Source organism: Ornithorhynchus anatinus, chromosome 1 (genome assembly GCF_004115215.2).
Source record: "Ornithorhynchus anatinus isolate Pmale09 chromosome 1, mOrnAna1.pri.v4, whole genome shotgun sequence".
Lineage (NCBI taxonomy): Eukaryota > Metazoa > Chordata > Mammalia > Monotremata > Ornithorhynchidae > Ornithorhynchus > Ornithorhynchus anatinus.
In genome coordinates this window covers 73,506,025-73,526,779 of record NC_041728.1, presented here as the reverse complement: position 1 = coordinate 73,526,779, position 20,755 = coordinate 73,506,025, and the positions used below count along the sequence as shown (strand labels likewise).

The 20,755-nt window shown below is 38.7% G+C and overlaps 1 protein-coding gene across 2 annotated transcripts in view; it reads left to right on the top strand.

The window, feature by feature from the left end:
* The window catches only part of COL21A1 (collagen type XXI alpha 1 chain), a 111,508-nt gene that overhangs the window by 37,202 nt on the left and 53,551 nt on the right, over positions 1-20,755 (top strand). For both annotated transcript variants that reach the window (XM_029074220.2, XM_029074226.2), the window contains 2 exons: positions 6,159-6,212; positions 6,307-6,360. In XM_029074220.2, coding sequence (XP_028930053.1) covers positions 6,159-6,212; positions 6,307-6,360 — 108 coding nt within the window. The remainder of the gene's footprint in view (positions 1-6,158; positions 6,213-6,306; positions 6,361-20,755) is intronic.

Here is a 20,755-nt window from a genome sequence, read left to right as displayed (position 1 = left end):
GTATATAATTTGATGTAGTTCTTGGTACGGTGCCTTGAGTTCAAGATACTTCCTTGAGTTCAAGAAAGGAAACGTAAATGAAATTTATAAATAAAAATTGTATTTTTCTATCAATGATATGTACTGAACCTTTACTTATCACTTGGGAGAGCACAATACAGTTGATAGACGTGACCCCTACCATCATGATGCTTACAATATAATGAGGACAGGCATTAAAATAAAGAGTTAAGGGAAGTGCCTGAGTATAAGTATATGTATAAATAAGTACTAGGAGTACTGAGAAGGTGGAGTGGCATGAATTCATGAATTTTAAGGCTACTGTACAATCTATATTTTTGCCACAGCTGCTTATATTGTAAGAGAAAGCAGCAACCTGAAAGAACAGCCTTGTCCTTTTCATACATTTTGCAGAAATCAGGGAAAGTTCCATACTTTCCAGTTTAAAGAACTAGGACAAACATCAAAAGCAGAGTAAATAATTTATGATGTATTAATTTGGTTTGTACAGTTATGTCCTTGATGAGATCTTGGCTATGCTGTCTTCCAGATATTGATGCCCAGGTTTGGAAGAGGGAGGCTTTTTTTTCCTCCCTCTTTCTCTTCCCTCCCCACTCCCCACCCTTGTATTTCATTCAAATGATTGTTTTATAAATGGGGGCCTCCGGTTCTTTCAGTGCATTTTAATAAGGGAATGCTTCAAGAAGTCTTTCAATATTATTTTTCTTCATCAGCACTTAAAGTGGTTAGTAATATTTCCTGTATGTAAGTAAGTTGATAGGTCATAATGAAACATAGAGCATTAGTAAATTAGACTTTTCAATTTTGAAGTGGCAGGGTAAGGAAGAAGATTGGTGATATTTTGGAATTATATTTGAGAAAGTTACAAGTATGCCAATTATTCAGGGTGAACCCCTCACCGGAATTCATTTAACATACCCAAATTCCATATTTGGTTACTTGGTTACTGTAGAAGCAGTGTGGTCTAATGGAAGGAGCCCAGGCTAGCAAGTCAGAGGACCTGGATTCTAATCCTAGCTCCACCACTTGTCTGATAAGTGACCATGGGCAAGTCACTTTAGTTCTCTGTGCCTCAGTTCCTTTATCTGAAAAATTGGGATGCAATACCTGTTCTCCCTCTTGCTTAGACTGTGAACCCCATGTGAGACCTGATTATCTCATATCTATCCCAGCGTTTAGTACAATGCTTAGCATATAGCACTTAACAATTACCACTATTATTATTATTATTATTATTTAGCTGTAAATTCAAGTACAATCAAAGATGTTTTATCAAGGGCTATGTGGATTTTCTTTTTCCAAAATTTAAGTTCCCAAAGTGAAACATTTCAAAATGTGACTGACCAATTCCAAGTCATTTACACATTAAGGCTCATATGCATTTAATTTAAAGAACCACAGGAAAAAAATGGTAATTTTTCCAGGCTCTTAATTATTTGGAAAGATATTTTTAAAGTTGTGACAAGTATTATGGTGTCATGAGAATGGCTTAGAGAAGTAATTGCGACTCTTGTATGTTTTGAGATTTTCCTTGGTTTCCACTTCATTGCTATACATCTTCCCCGAGGTATTGTAATAGAATGAATCATGGAGGAAAAATAGATTGATTCTGTATTCTTTGCTGCAACCCTATGATTTGGCAGTGAGAGATTTTTTCCTGCAAGTGACTCATAATTTACAAAGAAAGATTTTCTGTGAACATGGAAAAGACAGAAATTTCTCAGAAATCTTAGGGGTGGATTTTGAACCCAATCTTGGCAAAAGTGGAGAAAAACCAAGATGAACTTCTTGAATGAACTAAAGTTCAAAACAAAAAATTTAAATTCTAGAATACAAAACTTCAATGTAAAGAATTGATTTTAAAATTATCTTCTTAGAAGCTCAAGACATCCTTTTCAAAACTATTAAATTGGAGCCAAGGAAATAATTGAGGTGAATAAGATAGATCTTTTGACAGGTGGAGGAGATATGTTCCTGGAACTATTGGAGTTTGCCAACCATCTTATGGCTCTTGAGAAAATAGTTACATAGTTCAGTAGACCTTCCTATTGAATTTGTTTTCTGATTCAGTTCAACGTTTCATAGATTTTTCTTGCCCTAGAATTCTCTTCACCAGTTCTTGTTCTGCCCTGGAAAAACATGTCTGTCTTTAATACTTTTTATGGTCATTCCTCTATTCCACATTTCTTCAAGTTTCATTTACTTACATAACTGACAAACACAACAACAGTTTAGCACATATGTTCCAGTGATCCATTGCCTGGAAAAGAAAGTAGAGAAACCTTTAATGTAAAAATCCTTGATCTGCACCTAGTTTTCCTGTTTGAACTACTTCACATGACAGTATTGACATGCTTCAGTGTTGAGAAACACTATGCATTTCTGTCTCCAGAACAATGAAGAATGGCTCAAAAGCAAATATGGTATCTGATTTCTTCCGTGATAATTTACCATACTAAATTTCCATCAGCAACAGTGGGGAATTTTGTGCATAAAATGTTGATTTATGTTGCGCACAATGCACACAGGGAAGCTGAAGGTGGGTGGAATTAAATGTGTTACACCATGCATGCATAACCGTGACAATGGAATTGGCCCAAACCTAAAGCTTTTTCCAGGGACATCCCCAATCTCCTGAGCCATTGTGTTCCTGGTGCATATTAAAGTGAGCAACATTTCCAAATTCTAGGACTTGGCAGCAGGAGCTGGGATGGGGGTGGGAATGATGCCTGATTTCAAATTTTCCACTACCACTGCCCCACAGCACCCCTCTCTACCAGTGGGCCCAGCAGGGGTTCACTCTCTTGATTGCAGTTTGAAGCTGGCCCTACTCTCCAGATGTTTTGGAAGGGTGGGGACCAAAACCAGATCCATTACTCTACTATGAGTGTGAGCAGGGCAGAATTTGGTAGTTGGATGACTTACTGGCCTGTTACATGGTATCTTTTGGTTGACCCAATCTATACTGTATTTTTGTTTTTAATGAAGACACCATTCAAAATTGCCGATGCATGTTCATCTTTTAATCCCCAGTTCCCTTTGAACTTCTGATTAGTCAGTGAGTCTCCTCCCAGATTTGTGCTGTTATTTTTCTTCCCTAAGTACATGACCTGCACATAGTCCTAATGAATTTCCTTGTGTCTGTAGACCCTCTACTGTTTTTTTGGTATAACTGACAGACACTTTGAGAACTTCCAGAACTAGATGATTTCTAAATTGAAATAGTCAACATTTGGGTAAAGAGTTTATCAGTAGAGATTACATAATTTAGATCAATATTTTTTCAAGTTGGCAACTGAAACTCTTATGTTTTGAAACTCAATTCCCTTGGAAATGGAATAAAAGTAAAATCTTACCTTGAAAATTGGCTAGATCTCCTTCTACATCATTCTACATGATGACATCAATCGGTTTATAGAAACAGGATTAGTTTCATATTCTGACCAATGGAGATTTATAGTAATTTTCAATGGTGTTCAGTATTAGAAGGATTATTTAAAGCTGGTTAAGGAATGAATAAGCAGCAATCTACCTAGGATGGATTTTAAAGCACTCAATCACTTTGTCCCCTTCTACCTTACTTCCTTGCTCTCTTACAACCCAGCCTGCCCACTTCACTCCTGTAATGTCAGCCTACTCATTGTACCTTGATTTCGTCTATCTTACTGCCAACCTCTCACCTGTGTCCTCACTCTGGCCTGGAACTCCCTTCCTCCTAATGTCTGACAGACAATCCCACTCCCCACCTTCAAAGCCTCATTGAAGGCAAATCTTCTCCAAGAGCCTTCTAAGCTCTCATTTTCTCTTCTCCCATTCCCTTCTGCATTGCCCTTGCACTTGGATTTGCTCCCTTTATTTATTCACCCCCTCCTCCACCTCTGCCCCACAGCACTTATTTACATATCCATAATTAATTTACATTAAAGTCTATCTCCCCTTCTAACTTAGTGGGGACAGAGAATGTGTCTACCAACTCTACTCTGCACAGAGTAAGCACTCAATCAATTTGAATAATTGGGTATAGATACTCAACTACTTCAAGCAATAGAGTAGAAGTATATAATGTCTTAAAAGTTCCTCCCAGAAATAAGATCCTATGTACTGGGGCTCCAATATAATGTTACCGGAACTCATCCCATTTTCTTGCAAAGCTATGTTCTAGATATATGTTTTCTAATGCAGGGATAAATCTACAGAGCTAGGAGATCACTAACCTATCTGAAAATAATAGAAAAAATAGAAATTTCCAGTTGACTTTCCTAGCAACAAAAGTACATTTCTAGTATTTCAAACCCTAATACAAATAAAGTCTTACCTGTTAATAAGATTGTAATAGCTTTGATTTGACTCCTAGGATATTGCATCATTAAAGATACCCTCTCAGATTCCTAACCAATATTTATGAAATATCCAAACTACCAATATGTATGACAATCCCACTGCTTCACCATAAAAAAATGAGTGAATCAATCAATGGTATTTAGTGAGTGCTTACAGTGTGCAGAGCATGTACTAAGCTCTTGGAAAAGTAGAACATAATAGAGTTGGTAGACATGTTCTCTGCCTGCAGGAACCTCATAGCAAGTAATCAATCAGTGGCATTTTTTGAGTGCTTACTTTATGCAGACCACTATACTAAATGCCTATTTATTAGAGTTTAACAGAGTTGGTAGGCATTCCCTGCCCAAAAGCAGATCTCTCTCTCTAGAAGGGGAGACAGACATGAGTATAAATACACAAATTAGGGCTAGGTATCTGTGTGCTATGGGACTGAGGAAAGAGGTGAATATCAAATGCTTAAGAGATACACATTCAAGTGCATTAAGAGATGCAGAAGGGAGAGGGAGTAGGGGAAAGGGGGGCTGAACTGGGGAAGGCCTCTGTCTTACATCCTCCCAGGTCAAAGGGAGGTGTGGGCATGGCATCACCAGTGGGATGAAATTCAACTGATGAATTGAGCAAGATGGTATTAGAGAGCTAAGTGTGTGGGCTGTACTGGAGTAGGAAATAAGGTAGGAGGGGGTAACCAACTAAAGAGTTTTAAAGCTGATGGTAAGGAGTTTCTGATTGAGCCCATGATGAGCAGTTTCCACTTAATGCAGAAATAGGTCGTTATCACTGGAGGTTTTTGAGGAATAGGGACTAGTGTTGGGTGACACTGCAAGAAGATTTGTCTTGTATGAACTGAAAATTTCCTTTATGTACATACTTGCTAGTAGGAGAGGGAACTCTCAGGAGACCCCAGTATTCTCTGTCTTTCCTTTGGTATTCAAAAATGGATTGGTTCCCCAATGATTCCCAATTCAGATATTAGCTAAAACATTTGCTAAAATTTATAACACAAATTCGAGGGAAAATCTTGAAAGAGGCTTTCTTTTTAAAGCCTGTTATTTTTCTTTAATGATTTGTTTCAATGGAAAACAATGGCATCTTTATACAGATTATCACTGAAGGACAACTTCTTTCTTCTTGGTAGGCCTAATGTAATCAATTTTGAAATATAACTCACCCACTTAGCTGAGTTCCCAAAGACTTGGATATGTGTTTATTTTCAGTTTACTGTCTTTTAAAATTCCAGATTTTAGGTCAACCTCAAGAAGATCCTTTCAATCAATTATATTGAGTGTTTTCTGTGTGCAGAGCACTGTACTAAGTGTTTTGGAGAGTACACTACAACATAGCTGATCCCAACCCACAAGGAGTTTACAATCCAGTCAGGGGGAAAGACCAATAAAATAAACTACAGATAGGTGAAGGGGCAGAGTAGAGGGATAAATGTTGTAGGGGTACAGACCCAAGTGAGTAGGCAATGCAGAAGAGATGGCAAACAGGTTGTGGAAAAGACTTGATTTTTAGAAGAGCTCTGAAATTGGCAGGAGTGGTACTTTTCCCTGATAGTGAGGACCTCCAGTCGTCCTTAAACATTTCCAATAACTGTCAAATTAGAGGTTTCATATCTTGATCAGAAGTTTAGTCAACTGGATTCTAAGAAATCCCAAGAAACCATTTACTAACTTATGCTATATGTCTCCTGTCCAGCTAGTAGTTGAAAGTCTGTGTATTTTCTATGAGACAAGTAGGTGGGCATAATTGATAGATAGTATTGATTAACATTTTTTTCTTTTCTTTTTCCTCAGGGATATCAAGGAATCTCAGGAACTCCAGGTAGTCCAGGATTGCCTGGTGTGCAAGTAAGAGCTCAAGAATTTACATTCATTTTGGCAATTTCATGTACAATGGACTCAGTGGGAAGAATTAACATTAGCTTATATTTTGTTTACTTAGGGGCCACGTGGGATACCTGGCTACAAAGGAGAACCAGGGAGGGTTGGTGATAAGGTAAAACAATGCTTTCTCTCTCATAAAAGAAATTTCACTCAATTTATGTAACATTTACACCAGGACTTAAAAAAGAATTCAGTTTTTAGAACTATTAGAATACAACTTTTGTGATTATTCAGTAGACATGGAGAAGCAGACAGTACTGGATAAAATTGTGGAAAGCACAGAACTTGTTTTAGACCAGCTGGATAGACTCAAAGGAAGCAAATCACCACAATCGAAGAAGCAGTATGGCCTACTCTAAAGAGTACAGGCCTGGGAGTCAGAAGGCTGTAGGTTCTAATCTTGGGCTCTGCAAATTGCTTGCTGTGTGATCTTGGGCAAGTAACTTAACTTCTCTGTACCTCAGTTCTCCTTCTTACTTAGACTGCGAGCCCCATGAGGGGTTAGGATTGAGTCCAACCTAATTAACTTGTTCCTACCCCAGCACTTAGGCACATAGTAAGCACTTAACAAACACCATTAAAAAAGAAAAATCTGATGATACCCACCCAAATTTCCCATTGGAACTGCTGAAAATGGGAAACCTATTATTAAAAACTCTATAAGAGGTCCCAGAGATATCCCTGGGAATTATAAGCCAGTGTGTCTCACTTTGATATCTGGCAAACTGGTAGAATCTATAACTAAGTTTAGGATGGGTTAGTAAACACTTAGGAAAATACCATGAGGAAAGTGTCTTACTAACTATAAGAGGTTCATGGAAGGGGGCAATAAAAATGAAATGAAAAGAACAAGTGGATATATTTTGAATCTTCAAAAGACCTTTGATCAAATTCCATACCCAAAATGTAAAAACAAACTAAATATTTGTGTAATTGGAAGGAATGTTCCACTTTGGTTTAAAAATATGTCTTAAAGATGGAAAACAAAGGATAGGGATAAATGCCTATTTCCTTGAATGGATAAATGTAAGTACTGAAGTTATTCAGAAATCAGATCTGTGATCAATTATATATAGGGCATAGAGAAAATTTCATTATTTTGCTGATACACTGGGGCTAATCCAACCTCCCAAAACTTGGATTATAGGGTAGACTGTGAACCCCTCAGGGACTCTGTCCAACTTGATAATGAGGCAGTATGGTTGTCATTGCTCAAACCACCATACCTATAATCAATTCTTTGTCTAGGTTCCAGGTCAATTATCATCATACCAACTCTAAAAATTTTCTAGGTGAATTTAAAGACATCAATTTATGAAGATACATGAATACTCATATTTTCAAAAATAACTCATACATTCATAATGAAATGGCTACCTTCAATTGTGAAACAATTTGAAAATCATCCTCAACTATCTGAATATGGCCTCAATTCATTCAGTTGTATTTGAGTGCTTACTGTGGGCAAAGCACTGTATTAAACATCTGGGAGAGTACAATACAACAACAGACACATTGCCTACAACGAGCTCACTGTCTGAATGATCTTAAGATTTTTTTCAACAAATCCTTTGTGTTTTCTGAGAATTTAATTATCATCACTTGTCAGCTGTGTGACTGTGGGCAAGTCACTTTACTTCTCTGTGCCTCAGTTCCCTCATCTGTAAAATGGGCATTAAGACTGTGAGCCTCTCGTGGGACAACCTGATGATCCTGTATCTACCCCAGCGCTTAGAACAGTGCTCAGCACATAGTAAGCGTTTAACAAATACCAACATTATTATTATTATTATCAAGGAGATATTCTAGTTTAGCAACTAAATTTGACTCTGTTTGACGCCTTTCTTTATTTTCATAAAATTTAGAAGATGGAAAAGTTTAATTAGGCAATACTTGTCATGCACTCGTGTGTGTGCATGTATTTTTATAGCCTTTCCAAGCCCAGTTTCAAGGCCTAAAGTTAAGGTTTCCACTACTTCTTCTGGGAAACTGTCCCACAGCCTAATACAGTTCTCAAATAAGACACGATTTTCCTTAAATGCAGCCTAAATTTTCCATTTTCCAAATTTCATCCCAGGACTCTTACAGTAGTAGTTTCCATTAAGCTAATTAAAATTATATGCTTTTTCTAGCTGAGTTTTCTGTTCTATAATTAAATAGTTTCTCTAGGATAAATGCTACATGCTGCTCATTTCAAAAACAATAGCAGTTTTTTGTATTTCAGAACTATTCTAAATTTGCAGACTCAAATGGAATATTCAATTAGTAAGTGCTTGCAATATTTAACTGTGCATCTTTATTCAATCCTCTGTGCTTGAAAAGATTAAACTAATTATTTTGAGTTTGTCAGGCTGGTAATTTTAAGTTATTAGAAAACCTATTCTGTGAAAACTTGCTTTGGTGTATTTTGTGTAGTTATAGCAGTACTTTAATTCAAAATAAGCTAACTACTAAACCTCTTCAGTTTGAAGGAACATAAAAAGTTCTCCAAATACAGGGATTAATTGCTTTACAAGTCCTGCATTATGGAAAAGTTGTGCTATAGTACAGACACCATGAAGGAAGCCACATTTGAGTATGAGTCTGTTTCTCATGCATTGCATCACATATAATCCAAAAACGATCACTGTCCCCACTCTCAAGCCTTATTGAAGTCTTCACGAGGCTTTCCCCAAATGGGCCCTTCTTTCCCCTTTTCCCACTCCCTTTTCACTTGGTTTTGCATCCTTTCTTCATGCCTCCCTCAGCCCCACAGCAATGTTGTACCTATTCATGTTTAGACTGTGAGCCCATTGTTGGGCAGGGATTGTCTCTATCTGTTGCCGAATTGTACATTCCAAGCACTTAGTACAGTCACCTGCACATAGTAAGTGGTCAATAAATATGATTGAATGAATGAATTATATCCTGATAAGCATGTATTTTCTCAGAAAGTTTCCCTAATTCCCTGTTTGACCCAATAGGCATAGTTAAAACCAAGTATTATCCCACAAATTGCAGTACCACAAAAATGAAGCCATCCAATGCCTAGACTTAGATTAAAGTTTGAACAAACAGACTCAAGGTCTTGACTCCCCAAAAAGCAACCATCTCCAGGAGGCCTTTTCAATCACACCATCCACCAGCCACATAGATTAACACCTCATGCAATCCATCAATCACATTTATTGAGGTTATGCTTAGTAGCATGCACTACCCCAAGGACTTGGGGAATACAGTGCAGCATTTGGTAGGCACTTTCCCTGCCCACAAGGATGTGTATCTTGGAGTTTTTCATTAACACATATATTAATGTAAGTAGCTTGATGATATATAAGGCTATTTAATGAACATGAACAGTGGTAGAAAAAGTTTTGGTAGATGACTTAGATGATTAACTTTATTCACATGTACAAACAATTTTGCCTTCTTAGTATCAAATAGCCCTTTAACCCAAGTGAATCCCTTTTGAGATCATAAATTAAATCTGAATTTGTTTACACCTACATCTTGCATATTTTCACATTCTTTGTTTATCTTATCAGTAGCTAGATCTGCCTGGCCAAACTGTTTTTTTTTTAAGTGAAAAATTTTTTCCTGTAGAAAATGCTATCCTTGTTTATTGTGCTGGTCCAAGCACTTGTCATATTCCCCATAGACTATGCATCTGCCTTCTCACTCACCTCCGTGGCTGTGGACTCTCCCTTCAGTCCGTACTTTATTCTCCTGCTCAGATCATTTTTCCAAAAACATTGTCCTGCACACCTCTCCCAACTCTCAAATACCTCCAATCATTGCTCATCCATCTTAGTATCAAACTCCTTACCATCAGCTTTAAGACACTCAATCAGCTCTCCCCCTCCTACCTAATCTTGCTAACCAGCCCAAGCACTTCAGTTGTAACACTAATGTATTTACTGTTTCTCTCAATCTTATTTCTCTCTCCACTGACTGACCCTTGCTCAGGTCTTCTCTCTTACTTGAGACTACCTCTCCTGTCATATCTAAACTCTGAGCCCTGTTGTTGGGTAGGGATTGTCTCTATCTGTTGCTGAATTGTACTTTCCAAGTGTTTAGTACAGTGCTCTGCACACAGTAAGTGCTCAATAAATACAATTGAATATCAGATAATAATTGTGGTATTTGTAAAGCTCTTACTATGTGCCAAACATTGTTCTAGGCGCTGGGGCAGCTACAAAGTAATAAGGGTGTCCCATGTGGGGCTCATAGTCGTAATCTCCATTTTACAGATAAGGTAACCGAGGCACAGAGAAGTTAAGTGGCTTGCCCAAGATCACACAGCAGACAAGTGGCAGAGCCGGGATTAGAACCCACAGCCTCTGACTCCCAAGCCCATTCTCTTTCCACTGAGTCACGATCCCAACCCTCTATTCTGCTCATCTTAAAAGCCCTACTTAAATGAAGCCTTTCATGACTACTAATCTTCTATCTTTCCACCACCTTATTCTCCCTCCCTCCTCTATTGCCTAAGGACTTGGATCTCTATCCTTTAATCATTTTGATACTTGCCCCACCTCCATTACAGTTATGTAAATATACTCTGCTGCTTCCTGTATCTGTAACTTTTTTTTAATGTTTATTACCTCTTACTCTACTGCTTCCCATATCTGTAACTTTTTAAAAAAAATGTTTACCTCCACTAGATTGAAACTCTTCAATGGCAGAGATTGTGTCTACCAATTCTATTGCACTCTCCCTAGCTCTTAATACAGGGCTCTGCACATGGTAAATGCTCAGTAAATACCACTGATTGCTTAATTAAGATCAGCTCAAAATAAAATTACTAAAAATTGATAGTGTTACATAAACAGAGATTGTTGCATGTAGATGGGAATAATGTTTCAGGTTCCCTATATCACCCCTCATGCCTTTTGAGCCTCCCTGGATTCTGTGGATCAGTCTGTAACCTATAAATATAACATTTTAGGCTCTTCAGCCTCCTACCCCTGTCTCCCTATATCCACACTGCTACCTGTTTCGTGTTCAGAGCCCAGTCAGATTGATAGTAGCATGAGGAAAAGAGGTAACACAGAAGCACTAGCACCTTTGAGCATCACATCTCAATCCAAGAATGTCTGGGCCCATCAGTAAAATCCCATAAAGGCACAATTTCATAGAAAATATCTGCAAGATTTCTTTTTTTTCCTGAGCTTTTGTGCTATTGCTACTCTGCTACAAGGGAGTTTCTTGATCCTTTATGCAGTCTATTGCTGGTTTTCTTCATGGAGAGAAACAGGAACAGAAAATGTACATTTGGTAGCATATTTTTTTTTCTTTGGATCATAAGGTCCTACTTGTCAGGAGATAAATTAAATATATTTCACTTGCCACAGAATCATATCATCAAATTCATCTTTCAATTTTTTTCTTGTAATCCTGATAATTGGAGTGATTCTTTGCTAATCAAAATGTGGAACAGATTAAATTTGCAAATTCTCTATCTTTTGACCTTAACAAAAAATTTCTTAAATTTTCAGAAAAGAAAAGTATGTGTTCCTCATATAGTTAATCTGTAAATAATGAATACAATGAAATACTTGCAGAAGTATAAGTAGTAATATTTATTTTGGAAGTTTTTGGTTAATTTGGGGATTATCTCAAATCATTCTGGATAAGAATTCATATCAAATAGTGAGTCTTGTAAAGCTGTACTTAGAAAATATAACATTGTGAAGTGTTTCTGCTGAATAGCTCTACTGAACTTCAGATCATATCAATAAATGTTGAGTAGCTATCTAAAACTTCGGAAATTTTGTCACCTGGCATTTGTCCTGACAATGGGGTAAGGCCAAACTCATAAACAAAGCTACATTTAGGAAATCTTATACAGTTTTAAAACTTTTATTGTTAATAGTCTTTATCAAATTTTCTCCTTAGAACTGTCCTTTACTTACAATCTTGTAGAATACATGCAATATATTTCATTATAACACTTGTAAATAGATTCTACATTTGGATTTGCTTAAAGAGGAAGGCACACAAAATATTAACAATAGTAATAATTTTGGTATTTAAGTACTTAATGCCAAGCACTGTGCTAAGAGCATGGGCAAATACAAACATAAGCCACCTCTGACTCATTTAATTGGAAAAGAGGCATTTAATTCTCATTTAATCACTGCATGCCTGGAAAGCTGCCCAAGTTTTCTCACAAGATAATAGGGTTAACCCAACCATGCAGCTCTCTCCCTCCTACTGCCAATCCCTTGCCTACATCCTCCCTCAGGTCTGGAACTCCCAACCCCTTCATAGTCCATCCATCTCCCCACTTTCAAAACCCTTCTAAAGTTACATACCCTCCAAGAGGTCTTTGGCTATGCTCATATTTCCCCTGTCTGACTTCCCATCACTTTCAACTATGCATTTGGCTATGTACCCTTTCAGCATTTTGATGCTCACCCTAGCCTCACAGAACTTATGTAAAATCCATATTCTCTACTATTTCCCCTATCTGTAATGTTATTTTAATGTCTGTCTACCCTCTTAGACTGTAAGGTTCTGTGGATTTGGATTCTGTCATCAATATAGCTGTTAGATTGTATTTTCCCAAACTCTTAGTACAGTGCTCTGCAAACGGTAAGCACTCAAATACCACTGATGGAGTGAGTAATTGATATGGAAAGGATGGGAAACTTACATTCCAATAATTGTATTAACTCCCTTTTCTAAAAATGAATGAGATTCATCAGTGTGAAACTAGCAGAAATTCAATGAATGTAGGCTTTCACAAAAAGGGAGGAGTCAATGTGGTCTAAAACATATTTCAGACATCAAACATGTATTTTACCATTTTTTCTTCACTTGTCATTGGATACATTTAATAATGAAATTTTTCTAATCTTTTGGGGAAAAAATTAGCATAACTTATAAAATCGGCTTTGATCTGTAATTTTAGTGTCTTCCTCCTCTCCGTGGCTCAGTGGAAAGATTATGGGCTTTGGAGTCAGAGGTCATAAGTTCGAATCCCTGCTCTGCCACCTGTCTGCAGTGTGACTGTGGACAAGTCACTTCACTTCTCTGTGCCTCAGTTACCTCATCTGTAAAATGGGGATTAAGACTGTGAGCCCCACGTGGGACAACTTGATTCCCCTGTATCTAGCCCAGTGCTTAGAACAGTGATCTGCACATAGTAAGCGCTTAACAAATACCAACATTATTATTAGATTGTAAACTCTTTGAGAACAGAATAGTGTTTACTAATTCTGCTGAACTCTACCAAGTGCTTAATGTAGTGCTCAGCACACAGTAAGTGCTCATATGCCACTGTTTTATTAACTGGAAGATAATTGTTCAACTTCATCTAAGCTGAATCAATTAGCAGTACCCATAGAGTGCCTATTATGTGCAGAGTACAAATCAGTAGACTGGCAGATATGGTTCCTGTCTCCCAGGAGCTTAAGATCTAGAGAGTCTGAATTCTTCATTACAAAAAAAATAGCTGTAATGAACCATAACAATTTTAGAAATTCCATAGCCTGACACAAGTAAAGATGGATTCTGAAAAATAAGCATAATTGAAATTCAGCAGGTCAGAAACAAATAGTGAGATCTTCATGGTGATGAAATAAAAAATGTTTTTCTGAAGTATTTTATCATTCAACCACTGGAAAAAAAATACATTGTATTGAGACCCAGCTTATATAGGAGCTGTATAAAACTCCAGCCAATTAACTGATATAAAAATTCTCCAAAGTTGATAGTCTAGTAATGAATGGTTAAAAATTACCATAAAAAAAAAATTAAGAAGTCTCTTCTGTCCAGAACACAGTTTAGAGAAATTCCTTTGGCAGTCAGTCTGAACTCACTTTAGAGACTCAAGCTGCTTTATGAGCTCAAGGTGACCTAATGCCAAAGGATTGGAATACAATGAGGAGACTATTTCCAGGACAAATTGATGAGGCTCTATGTCTAAATAAGTTGCTTAATGAGAGTTGAATAGGAACCCAATTGGTTGTATATTCCAGTTTGAGTCAGCATTAAGAGTGCTAGTGATTGCATCAGCTGCTTGCTGGAAAGAAGTAAATATGACTCTTCTCTACAGATGAGAGGAAGGGGATAGCTTAGTCTCATAATGCTGGCATGAGCATGGCTTTGTATTACTTTCTCTTTAGAGGAACATAGTATTTTATCTTCATTCTACTACCTGCAGCAGGGTGTGATTCCTCTACTTCCTGAGAAACTCTGCAGGCCGAATGTGTGGGGGTGGGAGGGAGGGCTTTTGGAGGGCAGGAGAAGATGATTCAGCTCCAGCTGGACCTCCTGGAGCAGTTTAAATGAGAACAGCTGTGAGTGCAGGCAGAGTGGAAGGGCTAGGTCAGGGAGAGGGCCCTTACTTGTGGAGAAGGGTTGGAGCTGACTGGAGAAAAGACCAGGAATTGTTGGGATTTGGAAGTACCTGAAGAGGGGAAACCAAGGTAGATTTGTCTAGTTCATCAGAAGTGGAAGAGCCCTATTAGAGAGTTGTGGCCTGAGTCCTACAGTGGATGGTTTGTTCAGGAACAGTCTAATACCTTCTATTGATATGGTTTAGAGAATTGTTAGGAATCAGAGGTGACTCTTAAGAATTTGATAGTGAGCAAGTGTTCATAGTATTCAATTTCTTGCTTAATTCTAATGGCTTTTATAAACTGTCATTTGTGAGGCTTTTAACTGTATCATTCTTCTAGTGTATAGTCCAAAATGTGTCTGTAAATACATTTTAATATGTCTTTTAATAATTATGGTATTAAACTCCCATTATGCATTACATAGTGTGTTAAACACTGGAATTAAGCACAAGGTAATCAGATCAGACACCAGGCCTACCCACTTGGGGCTCATAATCTAAGAGAAAGGGAGAGCAGGTATCTTTTCCCTATTTTACAAATGAGGAAATCAAGGCAAAGAATTCATAACATGCCAGAATATACTGGCCTATGAAATGGTATTCCAAAGCATTTCCATAACTTCCTCTATTTGATGTAATAGTGTTTGAATTTGGCCCTCACCTCGTAACAGTGAAGAGATTTGTGCAGTTCTAGTAGTCTTGAACAGCATTTCTATCACTTTCTCTGATATGTATGTTCATCCTCAGCACTTTGTATATATGACTATTCAATTATACATAAAATTCTATTGATTCATTCTTTTTCCATTCCTTTGAACATTACAATTAATCAATGAGTGGTATTTGAGTGTTTACTGTGTGCAAAACATTGTACTAAGCACTTGAGAGAACAGTGCAACAGAGATGGTAGACATGTTCCCTGCCCACAGTGAGTTTACAGGTTAAAGTGTAATTATGCTCTTTGTGGGAACATAGTGTGTCTTGTGCTTTTTTTATACTTGGGAACAGCTTCCTTAGTTAATTTCATTCAGTAGGTGCTCAGTAAATGCAATGTTATCATTGTTACCCCTTCTCTTTCAACCTGCTGGTTTTCTTTTTACAAAAAATTTATTTGAATCAGTTTCTCCCAAAATAAACTGAAACATGTCATCCACCACCGTATCTCAAATGAGACACTCTCCTGAACAAGGTGCATGTGCGTGCTTGGTGTTATTGATGGTATGAATGGAGAAGGGTTGGGAAAGAGCAGAACGCTTCTATACATTTTTTGGATAATATTACTGACCTTTTTATTTGTATTTATTCCCCAGGGTCATTTGTAATCTTTAGTTATTCACGGTAAGCCCTATCCCTTTGCACACCATTTGAGAATTTGGGCTTTCGTGATTACGCTCAACCTTTCATTCATTCATCCAATAGTATTTATTGAGCGCTTACTATGTGCAGAGCACTGTACTAAGCGCTTGGAATGTACAAATCTGCAACAAATAGAGACAGTCCCTGCCCATTGACGGGCTTACAGTCTAATCGGGGGAGACAGACAAAAACAATAGCAGTAAATAGAATCAAGGGGATGTACATCTCATTAAAACAATAAAAATAAATAGAATCAAGGTGATGTACATCTCATTAACAAAATGAGTAGGGTAATAAAAATATATACAAATGAGCGGACGAGCACAGTGCTTAGGGGAGGGGAAGGGAGAGCGGAGAGGAGCAGAGGGAAAAGGGGGGGAACGGGGGCTTAGTTGAGGGGAGGTGAAGGGGGGGGTAGGGAGGCAGCAGAGGGAAAAGGGGAAGCTCAGTCTGGGAAGGCCTCTTGGAGGAGGTGAGCTCTCAGTAGGGCTTTGAAGAGGGGAAGAGAATTAGTTTGGCGGAGGTGAGGAGGGAGGGCATTCCAGAACAGCAGGAGGACGTGGCCCAGGGGTCGACGGCGGGATAGGCGAGAATGGGGGATGGTGGGGAGGTGGGTGGCAGTAGAAAGAGAGAAGGGAGGAGAGGTAGGAGGGGGGCAAGGTGATGGAGAGCCTTGGAGCCTAGAGTGAGAAGTTTTTGTTTCATGCGGAGGTTGATAGGCAACCACTGGAGGTTTTTAAGAAGGAGTGACATGCCCAGAGCGTTTCCACAGGAAAATGAACCGGGCAGCGGAATGAAGAATAGACTGGAGCGGGGAGAGACAGGAGGAAGGGAGATCAGAGAGAAGGTTGACACAGTAATCCAGCCAGGATATTATGAAAGCCTGTGCCAGTAAGATAGCCGTTTGGGTGGAGAGGAAAGGGCGGATCATGGCAATATTATAAAGGTGAGACCAGCAGGTCTTGGTGACGGATTGGATGTGTGGGGTGAACGAGAGAGCCGAGTCAAAGATGACACCGAGGTTGCGGGCTTGAGAGATAGGAAGGATGGTCGTACCATCCACAGTAATAGGGAAGTCAGGAAGAGGACAGGGCTTGGGAGGGAAGATAAGGAGCTCAGTTTTGGACATGTTCAGTTTTAGGTGGCTGGCAGACATCCAGGTAGAGACGTCCTGGAGACAGGAGGAGATATGAGCCTGAAGGGAGGGGGAGAGGACAGGGGCAGAGATGTAGATTTGTGTGTCATCTGCATAGAGATGATAGTTGAAGCCATGAGAGCGAATGAGTTCACCAAGGGATTGAGTGTAGATGGAGAACGGAAGAGGGCCAAGAACTGACCCTTGAGGAACCCCAACAGTTAGAGGATGGGAGGGGGAGGAGGAGCCCGTGAAGGAGACCGAGAATGAACGGCCAGAAAAATACGAAGAGAACCAGGAGAGGACGGAGTCTGTGAAGCCAAGGTGAGATAAGGTGTGGAGGAGAAGGGGATGGTTCACAGTGTCAAAGGCAGCTGAGAGGTCAGAGCATTAGGATAGAGTAGGAGCCATTGGATTTGGCAAGAAGGAGGTCATGGGTGACCTTAGAGCAGTTTCAGTAGAGTGGAGGGGATGGAAGCCAGATTGGAAGGGGTCCGGGAGAGAATGGGAGTAAAGGAATTCTAGGCAGCGAGTGTAGACAACTCGTTCTAGGAGCTTGGAAAGGAAGGGTAGTAGGGAGATATGGCGATAACTGGAAGGGGAAGTGGGGTCGAGAGAGGGTTTTTTTAGGATGGGGGAGACATGGGAATGTTTGAAGGCAGAGGGGAAGAAGCCATTGGAGAGTGAGTGGTTAAAAATAGAAGTTTCCACTCTAATTTTTTGGCCAGTGCAAGGAAATTTAGTGCTTTACAAAAGCACTAAATCACTGTGATATGAAAAAAAATTGGTTTTCTGCATAAGTATGTGTTTAGTAGCCTTGAAAGTTGATGTGAATTCATTCAAGATGAAGGCATTTAACATATGATTTATTTGGGGCCTTGATTATTTTAAAGGCTGCAGGAGGCCATAAAGCATATATCCAGCAGGAAAAGAATTCTCCACGGACCATTTCTCTGATCTCTCGTAATGTGGCTTGATAACATTAAGGCTTTAGGTTTAGGATCTGTTATTGGCTATTTCATCATAGCAGGGCACTATATGCTAATGACAAGGAGAGTATACGTAACCCAGTCATGAATAAAGATGTACAACCTGCTCCCCAGTCAACCTTAGCTCAAGCTAGTAACACCCTTATTGGTTGGGTTATAGGAGCAGTAGGCAGCAAAGTATGTATTCAAATAGTCCTGATTTTTTTTTCTGATATATGGTAGGTTTTTAGTTACACGACCTTACTGTATAGCCTTCATCTGCTGCAGCTTGGGACTTCTCACAGGGATGGTTAAAAAAAAAAAAAAAAAAAGAGTGCCTGTGAAAGCAGAAGGATGTGTAAGCATCTAATGGCCCCAATCTCTCTCTCTCCCTCCTCTCTCTCTCTCTCTTTGTGTGTGTGTGTGTGTGTGTGTGTGTGTGTGTGTGTGCAATTTGATGTACAATTTTGAACATGTTTTATTTCAGGAATAGTCCTGGGAAGCTTAGTCCACTCACAAAACCTTATAAAGTCTCATGTATTCAAATAGCTCTGATTTTTTCTTGGGTATCTAGTAAGTTTTAAACTATTATAACAAGGTATATAACTATACTATCTTATTGTATAGCCTTAATTTGCTTCAGCCTGGGACTAGTAGGGATAGTTATTTTTAAAAATCTGCTTTTCTGTAGAATTAAGGGTGGTTATGGAAGCAGGGGATGCTCAAAGGTAGGGAAGACTGTGAGCCCTACGTGGGATAACGTGATCACCTTGTATCTGTCCAGTACTTAGAACAGTGCTTAGCACATAGTGCTTAACAAATACCAAAATTATTACAGTGGCCCAAATGTGTGTGTGTGTATGTTTTATGATAACAATATTTTGGGAAAAGGCCCGGAAGGTCTAGTCCACTTATGGAACCTCAGACTTTAAAGTTCGACTCACAGGTAGCCATTGTATCAGCCTCATCGCTGATCTTTTTTGTTTTATTTTATGGTATTTAAGTGCTTAGTTTATGCCAGGCCCTGTTATAAGCACTAGGGTAGATAGGAGGTAATCAGTTTGGACACAGACCCTGTCCCACATGGGGCTCACAGTCTTAATCTCCATTTTACAGGTGAGGTAACTGAAGCTCAGAGAAGTGAAGTGACTTGCCCAAAGCCACATAGACAAGTGGCTCAGTGCAAAGAGCACGGGCTTGGGAGTCAGAGGCTATGGCTCCAGCACTTTGCTCTGTGACCTTAGCTCAAGCTAGAAGGAGCAGTGGGAAATATCAGTAGAAGCAGTGTGCCTTAGTGGAAAGAGCATGGGCTTGGGAGTCAGAGGTCATGGGTTCTAATCCCTACTCTGCCACGTGCCTGCTGTGTGACCTTGGGCAAGCCACTTAACTTCTCTGACCCTCAGCTACCTCGTCTGTAAAATGGAGATTAAGACTGTGGTAAAACACAACCTCTTGGACAACCTGATTACCTTATCCCAGTGCTTAGAACAGTGTTTGGCATATAGTAAGTGCTTAACAAATAGCATAATTATTATTATTATTATTAACTGCACAGTAGCCTGACTGATAAAAACCTAAACTTCCCCAAAGGAGAAGTTGGCCCAGAACTCAGTGGGATGGGGCTTTCCCACTACTAGCAATGGAAAAGGTGTCTCAGTAGCTTCTGGGTACAGGTCTAGGGATAATACCCCAGCTTGCTTTCCTGCAATACTCCTGTGGAAGGATTTTAAAGCAAGCTGTGACTTTGCTGTCTAACAAAAAATAAATTTCACCAGATCTTACTTGTGATTCAGATGTAAAATGCTTTGTTAATTTTTTTTCAATTTGAATTTTACAGAAAGATCTATGTATGCAGGGTTTTGTTTCAATTGAAAAATATGTTTTTGGTTACTTTTGGTCACATCTGTGGTTTGGTTGGCAAAATATGTTGTTCATTGTTAGTGTGAAATATTTACGTGTTATTTCAAGTTAATATTCCTTATCACTTGTAAAAGCTGCCAATGTTTGGTTAAGCTATTACAACAAGAATTGTTTAAAATATTTCACCATGTACTTTTCTGAGAGAAAGATCTTTCCAACTTTCTAATGAAATACATTCATTATATACTTCTTGCAATCCCATGGCCAAGCTTAAACAGGATAAAATAACTACTCATTTGAAATAATAATAGCAACGTAACTATGAAAATGTTAGCAGACTTGCTTTCCACCAAGTTAAAGATGGATTTGCAGGTTCAACCTTTTTGTTGCAGATTAGCATGGAAACATTGGGGAGTAAATCTTAAAAAACCAAGAAAAAGGGTAAGGCTTTTTATAGATTTAGAAATCTGCCCAGTTGCCTGGGGATGTTAATTATTTTCCTTTTGGCTTTAAATGGTTTGCAAGTGTTTTACAATTTAGATTTAGCCAAAAAAATTACTTTTTGAAGTGAACATTATATGAGTTAGTGGAACTCCATATGGGAAAAGATGTCTCTTAGAGTGGGAACCTTAGAGGTTCTGGTATATATGGTTCCTGATAAGTAAGCTTAAAAAAAAAAAATCTGCCCCTTCCTTAGTTCACTTTGGGAGTATTGAAGGGTAGTTTTCATTATTACAACTAATAACATCAGCAAACCAAACAGCTTTGGGTAAAAAAAAGTAATCCAGATAACTGCAGAGGCAGCAACTGTTCAGAGCGGCTTCAGAGTGGATTAGTGACTGAGTCCTATTCCTCTGAGCCC